This window comes from Stegodyphus dumicola, chromosome 8 (genome assembly GCF_044657685.1).
Source record: "Stegodyphus dumicola isolate Sdum_Otavi_A_Nest chromosome 8, ASM4465768v1".
Classification (NCBI taxonomy): domain Eukaryota; kingdom Metazoa; phylum Arthropoda; class Arachnida; order Araneae; family Eresidae; genus Stegodyphus; species Stegodyphus dumicola.
In genome coordinates this window covers 68,315,121-68,334,525 of record NC_140775.1, presented here as the reverse complement: position 1 = coordinate 68,334,525, position 19,405 = coordinate 68,315,121, and the positions used below count along the sequence as shown (strand labels likewise).

At 32.8% G+C, this 19,405-nt stretch overlaps 1 protein-coding gene across 20 annotated transcripts in view; it reads right to left on the bottom strand.

Moving 5' to 3' along the window:
* The window catches only part of LOC118191434 (uncharacterized), a 587,182-nt gene that overhangs the window by 30,119 nt on the left and 537,658 nt on the right, over positions 1–19,405 (bottom strand). For 19 of the 20 annotated variants that reach the window (XM_085821953.1, XM_085821952.1, XM_085821944.1 and 16 more), the window contains 2 exons: positions 16,854–16,946; positions 618–3,833 (listed from right to left, as the gene is read on the bottom strand). In XM_085821953.1, coding sequence (XP_085678079.1) covers positions 618–3,833; positions 16,854–16,946 — 3,309 coding nt within the window. The remainder of the gene's footprint in view (positions 1–617; positions 3,834–16,853; positions 16,947–19,405) is intronic. The other variant, XM_085821951.1, reaches the window with a different exon arrangement.

Here is a 19,405-nt window from a genome sequence, read left to right as displayed (position 1 = left end):
CCTTTTAAGAAACACATAAAATATCTGAAGAAGCTATACGTTACACTGTTTAATTACATGTAGCAAAGAAAGTAAAACAAACACATGAAAATAATAAAATATATTTTATTGCAAAACTCATTAAAAGTTGCAAATAATCGTGATAAAATATGTGATATAAAAAGCAACATAACTATAATAACTGAAACAACTTGTAGCAAAAAAGTGGCAGAAAATTAAAATTTCTTGTGAACAGGTTTGTGTTTAAACTTTGAAACAGCAAACTGTTTAAAATTTATGTAAATTTTTAAAAATAATTAAACCAGCTTTTTTAAAAGCTGAGTTGTATCTTTTACAAAGTGTGAGTTTAGTTAAAATATTTCACTGCGAAAGAATATAATTTTTTGAAACAAAAATTTGGGATAAGATAGCTTCAAATATGGGATAAGATAGACGTCAAAAGCTTAACCTCCTGCCACATAAAAGCAGTAGCAGCAAAATATAGCCCAAATAAATAAATAACGAAGAGGAGAAAACAAAGATGCGAAATTAAAATGTATAAGAAGCAGCAATATTCATCTTTAAATGATACCTATTGCGAAAGATGAAATGTAGTTCCACATAGAATTATTGTGTACCTTGGTCTTTTAGTGACTCAGAGATAGGTTTGCTGACATCATGAGGTACTTCTGTAGAATGTTTAATATACTCCTCCTCTTCGACAAAAGAAAGGGGTGTTACTTCTCTTTCAATATCATGAAGTTGCAATTCATCACTTCCACGACTTCCGATTTCTACTTCTAATGAAGACTGAGGCATAATTTGCCTAATATGATGTATACCTTCTACTTGACCTGTTAGCTCCACAATAGTGTCTATATTTTCTGATGGAATATCTTTCCTTGACGGGCTAGTAACAGAGTCAAATGAGGAACGGTGAGGTGAGAGTAACAAATTTTCAGCTTCAACAACTTTGAGGCATTCCTGAGTTTTCTCTTCGCTTGCAGGTAATTCCTTACTATGCAATTTATCATCAACTTTAGATTCTTCACCTGAAACTTTGGTGCATATCTCTTCTTCAGCGGAAGGAGAAACATCTTCTTCAATATCTGGAGCTTCATCTTCAGTGCGAACTTCAGCTAACTCGATATCATTTCGGGATACGAAGTCGAGTAACTGCATCATTACGTCAGTGTCACATTGCTCAACTCTAGCCTTATCATCAAAAGATTCAGCAGTTGGGGAACTCCTTTTATGTTGTTCATCCTCTAAAGTCGGTGGACGGTCTTCAAAAAGACCATTATCTGCAGTGTCTAACATAGCTCCTTCTTTTAACAATAATTCACCACTCTGATCAATCCATTCTTCTGTTCTTTTATGAATAGGAGCCACATCCGATGGTAATGAAATACCTGCACCATATTCATCAATTTGAGTTACTGAATCAAGGAACTGGTCAAGTTTATGAGGAAGGAATTTTGGTTCTTTATCTTCAGTTAAAGGTTCAAAATGCATCTTTTTCGATGGAAATTTTTCAATCAATTTTTCAGTTGGAACGCTATATACTTCAGTTGAATGTTCCTTAAATTGTGTTACTTCAACTGAATGGAAAGTTTCTTTTCCGCCTTTTTCTCTAGAAATAGATTCCCTGTATATAATTGATTCTATATCTTCTTGTTTCTTTTTCTCAACTTCCTCATATTCTGCTTTTTCAACAGCACCAACTGGACTAACATCAGCTTTTTTTTCAATCTCATAATCATCAAAATGTTTTTCTTCATGTTCTTCTAAGCTCTGATCTAAATCACTCTGTCTGCTGTCAACACTCATCTGTTTATGGAACGAACAAGGGGTACCTAAAGCTTCGTGACCTGTCTTATCTACCGATTCCTTGCTTATATCACCTGAAACTTCTAGAACAGGTAAAAATTCAATTTCTATAGAGCGATCTCTTACAGAACTGAAACAAGAATCAGATTTTTCTTCGTTGCTACCAAGAGATCGAGTTAAACTCTCATCAAAATGCAAACCAATTTCTCTTTCATTCTCTATTTTTGATTTCAGTTTCTCAATATCAATATTTTTGGTTCCCGTATCTTTTCCTTTAAACGCTAAATCTGATTCCTTGGTAGTTACTTCGCTCGCCTCTTTCTGGTCCAATATTTTTATCTTCGACGAATCTATGTGAGATTCAAGATGAGTTTCTTTACCAAACTCAGCTTCTTTTCCTTGTTCACGTGAAACTTCACTTTCAAGTTGCTTATGAACAATATCAGAAATTGTACCATCTGAATGTATTTCAAAATTGTCTCGTTTCAATTCAACTTCAGTCTTTTTTTCCAGTTCAGAAGCCATTTGTTCAGCATGATCAGATAATATTTCTCTCTGAGTTACATCAGGTTTTGAATGAATATCTTGCTTAAGTTGATCAATACCTAAATGAGCAGCTGTTAATTCTTCAGGTTCATGTGCTACTGTTTTCTTAATTATTTCTTCACGTTCCTCTCTTTCAGTTAGCACACTTTTTTGTTGATCATCACACAAAACAGTCGAAGTCGATGCACTTTCACTCATTACAATGTTAGATTCTGCATCAGCAACTGATAAAATCCTTTTCACACTATCTAATGTTTCTTCTGTACAAATAAATATCTCACTTTTACCTAAAGAAGGTTCCATAGTTTCTTTAACAATTTTAATAGAATCGGGAGATTCTCTCTGCCATTTGTCAGTTTTATCTTCTTTTTTAAATGCATCTACTGTTGCTTTAGGTACTTCAGCAGAAACCTCTAATATCGTCTTGTAAGTTCTACTAATAAATTCTTCATCAGAAACTTCTTTCGCGTCTGAAATGGTAGATTCACCAGGTTCAATCACAGATTTCGATAAATCAGAAGGTGGCAATCCAGTTTGATGAATTTTATCAGAATCTGAAATAGCAGATTTATCAACAGCTTTAGATGATACTTCAGACGATGTTCGAGATATTGTCTCATAAGTTTCTATAACGCTTTTTTTCTTATAAACTTCTTCTACGTTTTTCGACTCTAAAAGATCAATCTCATCACTGCATGTTTCTGAAGGAGGAACAGACATTGGCTTACTTTTGAGCGAATCATCGACATCAGCCTTGCTTTCTAGCATTACTTTACCAACTTCCGAGGGATGGTGAAGCTCTTCTTTCGCAGACTGATGCACTGTAGAAGATAAACTAACCAACTGCTGAGCCTTGAAATTTTCTTTTAATATATCTTGATCTGCAGGAATGTTCTCCACTGAACATATTTCTATCATTTCGGTTCCAGGTACAAATTTTTTAACCGTAACTTCTACTTTAGTATCTTTGTTAGTTTCCAAAACTTCTTTATTTTCATAAAGAGGTAACGAAACACTTTTTCCGTCTTTACTAATAGATTTTACAATATTTTCATGTATTTCTACAATTTCCACTTCCCGTTCTTTTTCAGGTGATTCAAACACATCATCTGTTTTTTGAATTCTCTTGGCACAATCTTCTGTTACAACAGTCCACACCTCTTTCTTTATTTCTTTAATTTCAGGCTTAACAAGATGTTCATCCGATTTTTCAAAGAACTTCAAGCGTTCCATAAAACTCAGTTGTTCCTCAGAACTATCTGCAATTGCTATAATATCTTCAGAGATGTATACTTCAGTTTTCATTTCAGTTGTCGCATTAGTTTTCAAACTATGAGTTGGTGTTGTACTAGGTGAAGACGAAGAAAGTGATAATTTCTGGAAGAAGTCTCTTTTTTCAGCAAAACTTAATTCTGGTGACTTCGGAGATCCCATTTCTTCTTGCTCAGAACTAACAGAGGCAGCACCTTGAAGGCCACCTAATTTCAGTAAGTTTTTTAAATTAATTTTTATCATCATGCTACATGAAGTTTTATTTACCTACATATAAAAATAAAGTTCAGAAACTTATACAGTATTATACGATTCTACGAGTTCTTATGCTCCGTTCAAGTATATCAAAGCAAATAAAAAAAACTGTGCATAAATTTCCAAAATGTGTATTGCCTTTTTTTTTTTTTTTTTTTTTTCTTGGTATATTTTTAATTTATTCTAAAATTTATTTATGAATCATATAAACCTGCTTAAACTCTAATCTGAGAACTCAGTTAAAATTGTAAATTAAACACCTTATTTAAAAATAATAAAATCTAAATATTAGTTTTTGAAGATATTTAAATTTCAGTAAACATGAAAGATTAAAGCATTAAACTCAAATTACTCACACATTAAATTAAATTACGTTACCTAAACATTTCACTGAACAAAAGTCAATAAAGAATTTGTATCTATACTAATAAGCAGTTTTATTATATTAAGGTATAAATAATTAAGGCAGAAGTTCCGTTAAATATGAAATTATGTAAAACATTTTTATTGCCTTATTTCGAAGTAATTTTGAGACTCAGATTACTATACTTCAGCCACTTCATTAATTAATAATAGTAAAGGCACCACACATGTCAAACTTCTTTTTCTTTTCATTCATACTTATAATGGGAACATTCGTTTCATAGAGCAGCTAAAAAACTAAAGACATTTTGCTAGAAAAATAAAGCAAGTGTAAAAAATGTACAAAATGATGTCATTTATTCACATCTCCCATTCAACAAATATATAGTTATGATCAAAGGGTTCGCAAAAGAAAAATTAAAAAATAGGAAGAATTCTGTTTGAGGGCTTTAAAGTTAAAATCTTAAATTTACACGGACAAGATCTAGAAAAATAAACTGAAATTCTGCAACAGGGAACGCAAGAATCATGTAAGATGAAAATACACGAATATCATAACAAATACTAATATATCCTCCAATACTTTACTCAAAAATGAATTTTTAATAGATACAGTTATCTCGCTGGGAAACGAATTTAAAACGTTCTTACTGCTATGTAGATGTTAATGTCACCCCCTTCCCCCCAAAAAAACTGAAAGCTTTCAAATTTGATGTTACATCCAAAGGAGCTTTTTTTTTTTTTTTTTTTTTCTTCTTCTTTTTTTTTTTCATTTACACCAACATACACGTTTCGACAGCACTGGACTCAAAATATTTAAAAACAGCATATATTTAAAATTTCCGATAGACAGATTCGCGTACTGGAGATAAAAATATTTTATTCTGTACAGTGTTGCTTCTGCTCGCTTTGAAATCGTTGAGTTTCTTAATCACAAATTCATTGAAGTTTTACAAAATATGAAATAGATAATAAAACTAATTCGAAATTCAAAATTTGGACTTCCAAGTGCCCCAATTCGGGTGAAGGACAACGTTATTCAAAATTTGATGTCTCTGTAGAGACATCGTTGTTTTACAACGCGAGAAACATACATAAATTCATGCAGATTCTTCATTATTTAATTTCTTTAAATATAATGCAGAGCATGTCACTAAATATAATAATATTCGGTGGCAAAAATTTGAAAAGTGATTCAACGCAAAATGCTGTATCGAGACTAATAGCCCTTCTGGGGTGATGCCCTTTGGACTAGAAAGAAAACATAAATCACGAATGCTTTTAATTTTTTGCATACTCTTTAAAAAATTAACCTAATTGTGTTAAATAAAATATATTTAAAGAAATTAGCAATTTAAATTTAATATTTTTGGAAATATATAACAGGTAAATAATTACAATTCTCTAAAAAAACATGAGAAAAGATTTATAAACAACAAAAAAGTAAAAATAAATGTTTGCTTAGTGAGAGGAGAGGTTGAAAAAACATTTTGAGAAGGCAGTAGTTCTGGCTTTGTGTTACAATGAAGTGAACAGCCTGTGTTCTCAATGAATAGTCAGCATTTTTGCCTATGCTATTTAAGTATTTTAAAGCAATTTGTAAATTAATGAAATTCGAGATCGTCTAATGGTTCAATCAATTAAAAAAGAAGTTGCCACATTATCCACAATTTAAAAGTTTAGTTTGAGACACCTTTCTCTTAAAACAGTGTCCAAAACGAAGCAGCAATTATTGCATTTAAATTTCTACATACATTTTGCAATTCATTTTCAGTATAACAAGTTAAATTCGATTTTCACAAGTGTGTACCTACCCCATGAAACATACTGCAAAGAATGTGGTCAGAGATTTAAAATTTCTACTTAGTAGGCCTGATAGCTAAAAAAATCTTAAATCAAAGACATTACATAACATTTTTTGCATTTTTTTAATGATAACAGACAACATATTTATATAAGTTCATTTTGAAAATGACCACATTGCATCCTAAGCCTAAAATTTTTTCATTTGGATAAGGTCATTAAAATATATGCGATTATTACATTCTTTTACATGCTACCAAGTAATAGCTGATATTAGATTGTTATTAGCTATTAAGAATTAACTATAAACAGGATTTCGCGTTGAAAGTATGTGTATAGTACACATCTGAAGGAATATTGCTACATTTCACTGAACTCAGAGATAGCAGTTGATATGGTTCTTTAGTATTGATCCGCAAATTAAAAAGGGCCAACTGAAAAGTCTCAACGCGATCGACATCGAATGACGTACAGTACTGAGCTCATCTGGAATATGACAAAGCATCTACAGAATTATGCATTTCAAACAAGAGCATCAATATACATAATTACATCGAAACTGGAACCTGCTCAGTGCAATGAAGTGGCTCTCTCCGATGACTCATTATTTTTGCTCTACTGATAGATCACATCAGGCTATTGGGGCAATTATTATAGTCTAAGGTACATATTCGCGACATTTCCACTGACAATCAGGTCAAATATCCCGAATGCAAATAACTGTATCTCAATCCATACGCATCATCAAATTCAATTATTTATGATGATCGCCTCTGCACGTGAAAATAGTATTCATCAATAGAACAATAAGCCGCTGATAACTCATTCATCTCAAAATGATGAAAGAAGCACAACGAAGATTTCAAATTATTCTTGTGCCATATTAATACCCTGTATTTTTCAAACTCTGAATCTACTTTGTAGAGACATTAGGTTATTTCGAAGGAGGAAAGATAAAAAAATGAGCAATGCCCTCGCCGGGACTCGAACCACGGACCTCTCGAATACACACTGAGCGTGCTGACCACTACACCATGAAGGTATGCTAAGAAGGCGGGAGAAATACCTTATACACCAAGTGCTGTGAACAACAGGCTTTTACCGAATAAATTTTGGTCTCTTTGGACCTCTCTATGGAGGATATTTATACCAATACCAATTCCCTTTTTCTGCTCGACTTCTTAGAGTCAACGGTCTTTTGAACCTTGTCTGACTTCGTAGGAATCCGGAGGAAAAGCATACACAACAACACTTCCCGATTAATACTGTACATGTGTACACTAAATTTATTCCATAAACTGCTTTTCATATGTTGTACAACAACAGTACAATTTATTTAAGGATATTTTTATTGGTAATCCATAGGGAACATTTTAAAATGAGCCTTATAAATGGAATTATTACGTTTCATGAACTATTCAGTTACGGAACTCCCATGAATAAAATCAGACCATTGCACACCAGATGACAGGATCATACATACTTTAAAATTTAAGCATATAAAGCCCTCCAACTTAAAAAAATTTTCAGAACGAAATACATTTATTAGAAGAGAGTTTTTTTAAATTATTATTATTGCTATTATTAACGCATGTGAAAACGTTAATTCCAATCTACTAATCCTAAAGGAAATATCTAGCAAAAGTGACTTGGAAAATACACAGATATGTCAAACACTCTAATACATATGAGCCCATGAAGAACACACAGAAACGCTATTTAGTATTTAGTCATTGTAAGCATCCACCAACTCCATATAAAATTAAACATCTGTGGAAATTTTTGTAGTTAGTTTCGCCACATAAATGGCAGTTTTTAATGACTGAAACAATTTTTAATGCCTTCTAATAATTGGAAGTGCTTGAGACAGTTGGAAAACAGTTCAAATACTTGGAAAACATGAGACGGGACATAGTGGATTTTTGATTTAATGAAGATTTTATACATAACCAATTCAAGGGTGTAGTATGACTACAAATATGACAGTGCGAGCGCTGGACATTTGAAAACTAGAAATGAGTAGGCTAATTTGACCAATCGATTGTCCAACTGTTTCGGACAGATGGAAAGATTTGAGCTTCGTGAAAATCCCTTGAAACCAGAGATTCCGCAAAAAGGTACAAGGTTTGTTTAGCCGGCATTCAATGAATATTCAGTTCCTTTGGTACATTTATAAACTTCTCTGAGAGCAAACGCCACGTACGCATCCTTTTCGATAAGATGCATTTTTCACTATCTGTGTTCATTCTGAAAGGTGTGGCCTCTTCCAGCAGGACAAAGCGCAATCACACATGGCTAAAGATACCAAAATATGATTACAAGAACATCCATTAAAATTGATATGTGTAACGTGTATACGAGCCAGTTTCCCTTAGAAAGTCCTCCACGAAGGCATCCCTCCCTTTAGGCAGATAGCACTCATGTGCTTTGCCATAATTGAATAATAGAAAATCTATTAGAACTGAAGTCTAATCATGAACATCTAAATCACATGACCTTAGTTTTTTTTTTTTGTTTGTTTGTTTGTTTGTTTGTTTTTTTGTTTAATAGCCATTAGCCTTGCGCGACTACAAGTGCCGGAAGTGGTGGCCATTTCATTATGCAAGCGACCAATAGGTGGTCTCCGGGATTCGAACCCGGGCCTATCGCTACGCCAGTCAGAGCCACTAACTACTGGCTGGGGCGGTGCGGACCTTTGAGTTATCGAACACATCTGGAATGGCACGGAAAGCGCAGTGGAGCACAGAAATCTTCCGTTTCCGAATATAATAAACTATGGTTCTTTCCGTAGAAAGTATTGTGCTTATATAGAAAATTCTCGCATACGTGCACAGCCCCTCTTTCTATAGTTGCACGCTCTTGTGAACGATCTAGAATGTATTAGGCTGTCTGATTTTGAGGGTCGACACTTTAGCGCACAGTATTAACAAAAGTACACACTGGCGCTTAATTTATACACTGTGCATGCTGATAAAGATTGCAATAAATAGTTTACTAGCATTTATTCAATTTTAGGTAAATTTAAAAAAAATCATGTTCATAATTTTCATCATCACAGATGCTATGAGAAATGAATAGAACAGTTTGGAACTTTTTAAAGATGAGATATATTTTTAAAGATTTTTAAAGATGAGTCATAAAAAAGTGACTTTTTTCTTGAAAAATATCGCATCAAATCTCATATTTTAGAATGTTTCCAATCTGATGTATTCTGAAGAGCTCTACCCGGCAAGTTCCCGGAAGTCAACATAATAAAATTTCGTATTTGGACTGTAATCATCCTAAACGTTTATGGCAAATAATGCTATCTTGAAATTTTATGGCGAAAAATACTTTCAAATAATATCCACCTACCTTCATCCACCACCTACTGCAAATAATGTCATCACTAACCGTTTTTATAACTATTACATGCTAAAATAAAATGCATCACTGGGAAGATATACAAGGTGTTTTGTTAATGCGGCGACAAACTCAGATGGGTGAAACAAGGCTTTAAGAGGAACAATAATTGCTATGGAATATGCTATCAGAAATCATATTTTGTTAGTGAAAATCGTTAAAATACTTATGTATTTCTACCACCGAACAAAGGGGAAAAACAACTAAAAAGTACAAAAACATTTTATTTCATAGCGCGTTTACAATACAGCTTATGTTAAAATAAAATACTGGTAAAAGGATATTGAGAAATTATTAGAGATGTTGTTCGAAGTGGCGGCGAAGAATATCAATGCAGAGCCCACAAGGACAGAGAAATTACTGATAAATACGTTCGAATATACCAGATAAAATGCGTCTGCCGCAATAAGAATAATCGACGTTGCAAAATACTGCATCTCATGATTGAGTAATTTAAGGTGTCCCCAAAAAAGTGACAGATTTTGAGATCGGTGAACGTGGAGGCCAGTCAAAGTCTCTGTCGTGTCCATTCCACTTCCCGATATATGTAGCAAGGAGGCAGTTACGCACGGCGCTGGAATTATCATCATGCATGATCCACAGGTCTTTTCGCACTGTGGATAGTATAAATTGCTGCAATCATGGAGAATAGAAACCAAGGTATACTGTCCTGTTGAGGAGTTCAGGAAAATGCGTGGTACCAAGAGATAATCACCGAGGATTTCGGCAACTAATTATAAAAGTAACTCCTTTTTAAAAGCTTAATTATGAAGCGGGCTTCTCAACAAATAATTGTGCAACATCTAAGAAATTCCAGAGAATTGAAAATGAGAGTGGAAGGAGGGAAAAAGAAAGGCTACATAAAGCAAGAAAGAAAGGAAAGCGAAAAAGAATTGCATCTTAAGAATCAGAAAGTGTTCTTGGCTAGACTTACACACAGCTTCGGAAATATGATGGTAAAAAGGGAAATGGAAAATCGACAAAATGGGAGCACTGTCACTTTAAATGCAATAAGCGTTTATGCTGCTATTAAAAGGGTTAAATCTCCTTTGTATGTGGATAATTTTAAGGGAACTGTCAAATGTTGTACTAAGAACTAATGAAAAGCAAAAGATTTATTTTACAACATCAACTGCTACAAAAAATATTGTAGAAATTGCTTGACGTTCTCTCGAAAATTTAATTTTAAAGACGATAAATAAGCAGCGATAAATTTGTCTTGAGTAATATCAAGAATGTGAACGAAGGATATTTGATGTACCTGAAAACAGCTCAGTAAACCCCAAAGATACTCATATGCCCCTGGTGAAATTGGATATGACAAGTGTGATTTTACTATGGTGATAGCATGCAAGGCAGACGGCACAAAATTAAAACCTATAGTCATTTCTAATAGAAAAACTTTAACAAATATCGAATTTTCCCGCCGACTTTTTGCTCTCGTTCAAGGCTGGTTGGATATAAAAATAGCGTAAAAATAATGATAATTTAATAGGAAAAAAAAAAAAAAACTGAAAGAGTTCAGATTTTAGCGGTCGCCCAGGAGAGTTTGTTAAAGTTTTTTTTTACGCTCTTGCTGAGCTAGCAGCCTATCAGTCTGCTGCTACACTCCTCCTTTGCTAACTATTTTTTTTTTTTTTTTCCCTTTCTTTTTAGCTTCATTATTAAGCATAATTTTCTTCGCACTTAAACCGTACACCAAAATAACAAAAATGTTAAAAGAAATTTTAAAAGAAGCATAACAGCATACGTTCAGAATTCCCGATGCAGTGTTAAGTGTTGACATAACATTTTTTTATTTTTTCAGTTCTTTATTCGTTCATCATATAATGCATGTAGATATCAGCCAGGATGGGACGGAGAGGGCTTCCCATGGCTAATCCCTCAGTTTGCTTGTAATATTTATTTTGGAAAACAAAATGTGTTTGTTTCAAACAGAAAGTTTTTGTTTATTATTTTGTTTATGCATTATTATGAATCAAAATTGTTTGAAACTTTAAACTTCCCGGTATGGTTCCGATACGTAGATGATACATTTACCCTGTTTGAAGGTAATAAAGAGGATTTAAATAAAGTTCTTTCAACAATGAATTCTACTGATCCTGCTATTCAGTTCACTTTTGAACTTGAGACTTGCAATTCTCTTCCGTTTCTCGACATTCTGGACACATGTAACACATTCAACTTCAGTACTACGATTTACCGCAAACCTTCATCGGTTTGCCTTCCACCACACTTTAAATCGTGTCATCCAACTAAACAAAAGTTAGCTTCATTTTATTCCTATGTTTTCCATGCTCTTCAAGTTTGCTCCTCCAAACTATCCCTTGATAAAGAAAGAACTAAATTATTTAAAAGCAATAGCTGTTGGCAGGGGCTTTTCACCCAATATTAGCTGTTGAAAAACTTACTTTGAAAACCTTCTGTAACTTAGCTCAGAATTTAAAAGAAGATTCCAAGACATAATTTGACCTAATTTTATTGTTTATACAAAATCCTTTCTTGGAATCAGAGATAAGAAGTGACTTTATCAATGGAAAAATTTTATTTCTTAACAAATCGGAGGCTAAATTAGAGAATATTATTCTTACTTTTGATATAAGCACAGAAAATAAAAATGAAGTTTTTAAACTAATGGGCTCTATTAATTAAAAAAGCATATTTAGGTGTGCACTTAGAGTGAAAGCAGTTTTCGGTTCAACATACCTCTGCGAGCAGGCTTCTTCACAACTTAAAATAATAAAAAGCAAGTACGGAAATATGTGGATTCCAGGCCATGTGAGAAAACAACGTGGTGCTGGCATGCTGTGTATCAGAATGCGCCTTTAGTTAGTTGTAATTAATTTATTAATATGTGCATTTCTTTATTTTCGAATTTGAAAGAAAATTAGTTTGAATCGACACTACATTTGCGTTTCGTTAGTGGATTTTCTTCAGTTTTTGTAAGTTTGTATTAATCTTTTTTAATTATTTGGAAACACAAACTCCACCAGTAGAATTACATATTTTCGTGAAATTTGTATTTCCCAAACATAAGAAATCGGGAGCCGGGAAGGTACAGCAGGAATTTAAAAATAGCCCTTAAGGCAAAATCGATTGGTTATTACTGATCTAGGATATGATAAAGCTTCATGTAACACAGAAAACGAAGTAACAGCTACACCGATGCAAAACCAATATTATCATTATTTCAGAAAAGTGGATGACATGGGAGAAACCTTTACTCCAAAAGGAGGTATGCGAGCTTTACTTGAGAATTCGTACGACTTTATAATTTAAGCGTGGAAAGATATTAAAGCCGGTATCTTTATAAAGGTTTTAAAAAGAACGCCATTTCGTGCGGCTTTCCATTCGTTCGATGGGGAAGAAGATCATTATTTATGGAACAGCTATACTTCTAAGATTCAAGTAATTCATAAGCTGAATAGAATCCTTATCGCACGGCAGATGACTATGAAATAAATGAACATTTCGTTTGCGATGATGACTGGCTTTCAGCCTATGTTTTAAAATTAATAAAGAAATAAAAGTACCGACGGTATAAAATTATTTTCAGGAGCGCGAATATTATTTTCTGAATATTATTCTTTCCTTGAATAAAATTTGCTTAGAGAATACTTCTTTTTCATATCTGCAAGTACAATAGAACCTTGATTTACGAACAACTTGGATCATAAATAGATTTTCCAAGAGAAAAATGTCTTGAATGACGATGTCCTGAGATACGAAGAAGTAACTTGGCAACAAATGTTACTCCAAAATGCAGTTAATGCAGCAGAGCTGTAATTATGCATTTTAACGCCCGCGCACACCTGAAAGTTTCGAATACCCTCCTACTTACCAACTATGGAAAACATTTAATTTTAAAATTTCGTAACATCAATTTGGCGTCCCCTGGATGCTGCGCCCGAAGACAGCTTGCTCCTCCCTTAGCTACGCCACTGGATTGCAGTGGAGGAAATATCTTTCGTAGAAGAAGAAAGAGGGAAGGAAAGATGCTCCTATTTATTTGATCAGCGATTTCTGTGCAAAATAGGGTGAGGTGGTGTGGTGTAGTGGCCGAAACCGCTACGCAAACCCTGGGTTGTGACACAGGGCTGAAATGAACTTCAAACTCAAGTTTTAACAATAACATGAATTTTAATAAGATGAAAACCTTAACAGTTGCATACCTTGACAGTATGGGACTTGGATGTATTTAGTCCCGTAATTTCAGAACTTTGTTTAACAGGAAAAATGCTCTTTCATATTATACACAAGGAATTATAGTTCTAGCAGGCCAACATGCTCGTAGCTCCAAACAGGAAAGCTATCCCCTCTTCTCAGGAAACCACTTTATATATCTCCCTGTGTTTACTTGATCTGAATTCTCGGGGAAGGGATGATTCTTTCACTTATACATAACAAAGTATCCATCTCCTGACCCAGATGAAAAGAATTCTTTTAGCTCTTTGTCCACTGGAGTGACCCTCGAGGCTGCAACCGGAATCATTAACAAAGACACAGGATTTCACCACGGATATGAAAACTACAGCACTCTGAAATCACTCCTCCTAGAAAAAGAACCTTTACGCCACCTTATCACAGTGGGGAGGTTCATAGAACATTATTACCATAATAAAACAATAGGTAAGCTATAACATAAACATTTGCAATGATAGTGCCGTGTGCTGCTTTCGGAATATTTTAAAACACAGGAAAAAATCACAGTTGACATAGTTTTAACGGGGAAAAGGCTCAGCGATTCTTAAGTGAGCGGTTTTAAGAGATTAAAAATAAATAAATAAATAAATAAAGACAAAGACAGCAGCTATTTGGCATTTTACGGAATAAAATATCTTCTTCAAACAACAACATTTTGCAACATTGGTTTTTCCAATGTTTTTACTTCCACTTCCTTGTACAAAGTAAAGGAAGTATTGTTAATCGCAAAAAATTTCGGCTATCATATTTCAACGAAAGTATATATTTTGACCCTTGTCGAATGCAATTTAACAATGCTTTTGAGTGACATCTGTATACATAAAAGCATAATAAAGAGTTCTTTTTCCCAAAACGAATAGTAAAATGGATTTAGAAAAGATTTCTCGTGACGCCTGTATGTACACTGTGGGGAAGAAAGAAAAAAAAGGGGGGGGCAGTTTTATATCTTCCGTTCTATTGGGCCAATTAACGAAACTCAACTTGCGTTTTTCATGTCTCGAAAGCGCGACTTAGAATATTAGTCGCGCTATTAGTCGTAGATTTACATATAGCATTGCTCTAATATATATATTTTAAACCAAAATCGGATTTTTTCTGAAATAACGGACCATTCCTTCCCCCCTTATTTCGATTCTACGACTAAAATTACGCCAAACTACCAAGTTTCGTAAAAATCGCACGAGTAGTTTTTAAAAAATTAGCTCTCAAAATTTTAGCTCGGCAGAGTTAATTGAGTTTGGTATGTATTTATTAATCTCTCTTTTTTATTAAACATATTTGATTCTTCCTTTCACATTTCGAAATTTAATTTCATTCCAAATAAAATTCCCCCATTTTTTATGATTTATTTTTAAAATTTGTATTTTTAAATTATTTTTATAAATTTTTCAAAAAAATTGTTCTATAATTACAATCTATAAAATTTTTACCATTATATTAAAGTAGGCGTATTTCTAAGCATACCTGCAAAAAATTACAGTTTTTTATTCAAAATTTCCGAAGATATACGTGAGTTTCTATATGTGCTCGTTTTCAAATTTGGCATATTTGTTGAAAGCGATAAAACATCAAATGTGGTTTATGGATTTTTGTTACAGTGAATTTGCTAAAATTATTTGGAAGTAGAAAAGAAGTGACTTTTTTTCCGCTCATGCACAATGTAAAAAGGTAGGAACGAGGTGCCTTTTTTTCCCGTCCGGCATAATGGAAGGAAAAGGAAAATTGGTTGCCACATATTAAGAAGTTCGCCAAAATTGCGCCAAGATAAATTTTTAAATTTCTCCGTAAATTTCGCACCAAATGTTATAAAATTTAATATCTACGCATAATTTGAGTCGTACAATCGAAATATGGAAAAACATTGGTATGTTATTTCAGAAAAAGTCCGATTATGTGTCAAAATACCTCTGTTAGAACAATGCTATATATAAATCTAATATATATCCTAAGTCGCGCTTTCGAGATATGAGAAACTCAATTTGAATTTTGTCAATCAAATAATCACATAAATACTAAACTGAACTCCATTTTCATAAAAGGTGGAGTCGCACCACTTGCGCTCTAAAACATTCCCGAGTATTACTTAGTTTCGCTCTTATCAGCCAAATATATGTGAATAATGATTCAGTTTTTAATTTTCGATATAATACGTTCAGATGAAATAAGTTATTTTTGCCTAATTTGTTATATCTTTTTGCCAACAGATTATCGAGGTTTTAGTTACATACCAAGTTTCAACTCAGGAATTTATTTATTTATTTACGCAGAAGAAATAGTTTACGGATCTTTTAAAACAAATGTGTTTCGTCACCCAGAGACCTTGAACAATGTACCCCTATTTCTGTTAACCGATTCTAATTACTACCTCCTTTTGTACCGATCCTAAAACCCTTTACTTTGTTATGAATGATGCTTGAAGTTTTGTCATTGAATATGAAAGTTTGTTTTGTTTAATGATCAAAGCTACGAAATTAAAAAAGAAAGGGTGGAAAGAGCTTAAGAAAGAAACCGTGCTGCATTTTTGAAGAAAAAGGTGAAGCAAAAAATTAATTAATAGACAAATCTTGTACAATAAAGAGAAGAAAAATATAAAGGAATGGAGTGAAAACTTTTTCATGCCATTAAAATTAAAATAATATTATTGATTAACATTTATTTCGTTTGCAGTAAGAAAAATCGTATAAAAATAAGACAAGGGAAAAAAAAAAAGATTTCTCCTACCTTTCATATTCAGGTAGAGGAAGCTTCAGAATGAAAGGATCACCATCCAGAAGCGTATTTTCAAATCATTACTTTCTGGTCTATTTAAATCATTTTTATCAAATGTAACTTTTTAATAGTTGGAATAGGCACATCAAATTTAACCTAAAAGATACTTATTTGGAAAACTAAGGTGCACCATTTTCTCATTTTTCCTCACTTCTTTAACATCATTTTCTTATTTTCAAGTATTGGTTTGCCAAAACTCATTTACTTAGTTATAAAACATATAAAAGCATATAACAGTTCATACTGTCACCCTTTCATTTCCAGGAGAAATTTGGAAAAAATAAAGTTATACAAAGTATTTTACTATTCATCATTTATGAAAGAGTTATGCGAAATTATTATGATAACATTAGAAGAACAGTGTAAAAACGTATAGCGTTTATTCATATTATTTAATTCAAAACAAGTCTATGAAAGAGTAATATCCTTACCCTCCTCAGGTTTCTCCTGCACACTGATGGTCATGTGAGTTGTCTTTTGGATGATATGAGTGGTTAAGCCGCAGCCATCATCTTGTGTTTTTTCTGAGAATAAAGAAAATAAATACAGGGTGCAAATTTAAAAGGTAACGTAGGTATTTAAAATGTGTAATTTAAAAGGTTCAGATTTTCGTACTCATTCATGTATATGATTGAGCAAGAAACAGAGGGACAAAGTGCAAGTTAGCGAAAGCAGTTTGCGTAACACAACAATAAAAAAATTAAAAGGGGTAAAATAAAAGCTTATTTTCTCAGAATTTTAAATTATCAACATCCCCTTTCTCCTCCTAAAAACAGCAGTCCACAAAAGTGTTTTATATTGTTTCTGACAGCTTATAAAGCTGTCATTATTTAAAAGTTCGACATTATTTAAAAGTGATTCTTTCAAAAATATTTTTTAAAAAAACCTAAACATCAACTGAGAAACCTGATTCAGTAAGGCCATTGAATTCTATTTCGCACGAGAAATAAAATTTCCAGTCAGATACACATATGAGTGAAACAAGCGTATGTCAAGAATCTCATCTCTCTTCCTGCTTGTATTATACACAAACAGTTGCATTAAATACTATAAATGTAACATAGGCACACTAATACCAGAAAACAGTTAAAGATAAAATAGAAGAAACTGTCACAACATGGAATGTGGTTATCTTTTGCAACATCATAGGATTCATGTCAATCTCTCATATTGCTGATAACGGTGTTTAGGTACTAATTATTATAGCAATGAAACCTTTGAAGATCAATACATCTAACGTCTCATAATATTAAATTTACCTCATTAAAATGGCCGTTTTATTTGTACGAGAGAGTTTGCTTATAGATACTATTCTGCCAACCTGATTTAGTAAGGCCATTGATTTCTGTTTCGCACGAGAAATAAAATTTCCAGTCAGATAAACATATCGCATGTATATATGTCAAGAATCATACATACGTCATTACATATGTTAAGAATGTCATCTCTCTTCCTGCTTGTATTAACACGATCTGTCTCAAAAGTAATTTTACGCAGCAAAGACTGACTAATACCTTACTGCGGACCATGGGTGCTAGTTCACTTGTTCCTAAGCTTCCCTTGACTTTTCAAGGCGAGGTTGACAATCGAAAACTTCCTCAGCATGTCTGCGAGCAGCTCGTCCCCCGTGCCATATATGACTGTGAACGAAAAATACTTATTTGCGTCGTACGAAGTTTGACATCCGATTGCTAAAAGCAAAATGTCATTGGAGAAGATCATGCATAACTTGGTGGAATTAAAAAGGTTGGAAAGTTCCTTTGTCAACTAACAGTGTAGCCAACAGAATTTCTAAAATTAACGACAGCCAGTTCATGAAATTTATTATTAGATTTAAAGAAAGACCAAAATTTACAATTCATTTGGACAAAATAACTGATATCCCAAATATAGCTCAGCTGTTGGTATATGTCAGGTACGTTTCTTAAGAAAATATCGATAAAAAATTTTAGTGGAAGAACATGAAGACGGAAATATAGAGATAGTAAAATTTATTAAAATTTAAACATATTTTCCTTTCTCATTTTATTTTTGCTGTTTTATTTTATTTTAATTATTTTATTATTTGAAATTTATTTTAATTGTTGAACCTGAAGCTTTAAAATGAAAAAATTCCATTCACGTATGCACACATAGTGCAAAAGCAATGATGGGCATAAATATTGGTTTTAAATTATTTGTTAAAGCTGCTAGAAATGATCATTAATTTTAAACACTGCTTGATCCATCGAGAGGAAAAAATAAATAAAATGAACAAAAATAAAATTTAAAAAAAAAAAAAAAAAAAACTGAAAGCTTTCAGATTTTACATTACGCCCAAAGAGATTCTTTTTAACCTTTTGTGTTACCTTCATTTATTAAATGTTCTTTGCACTTAAACCATAAAATTCAATTCAACAGCAATATCTCAAAATAATATTAAAATGAGTAATCGTTAGAATTTCCGATACATAGTGTCGCGCGCTGCAAATAATTATTCCCCCCCCCGTACAGTTTTACCATTGCTCGCTTTGAAATCGTTGAGTTTGTTAATCAAAAATTCGTTGAAGTGTTACAAAATCTGAAATCGATAATAAAACAAATTTCAAATTTCAAATTAGGTCTTCCAGATGCCCATATTCGGTGGAAAATTATGTTATTCAGAATTTGATGGCTCTAGGTACCGTTGTTTTATTACAATGTGAGAAACATACGTACTTATGCAGATTCTTCACGATTTAATTTTTTTAAATATAATACAGTTTGATAGTTCTTCTGGGCATATTGCCCCTCTGGACTAATAATAGACTACAAAATAATAGGAAAGTGATAAAAAGGAAGTGTTTCAAGATACTCTCAAATTATTAATATTTATTACAACTGTCTATTTTAAAATCTATATAAAAATAAAAATTCCGAATAGAAAATTTATTATTTCATGTAGAAGTAAGATAACATAAAGACGGCAAAATTTAACAAGATTATTATCATTAAAAGACGAAAT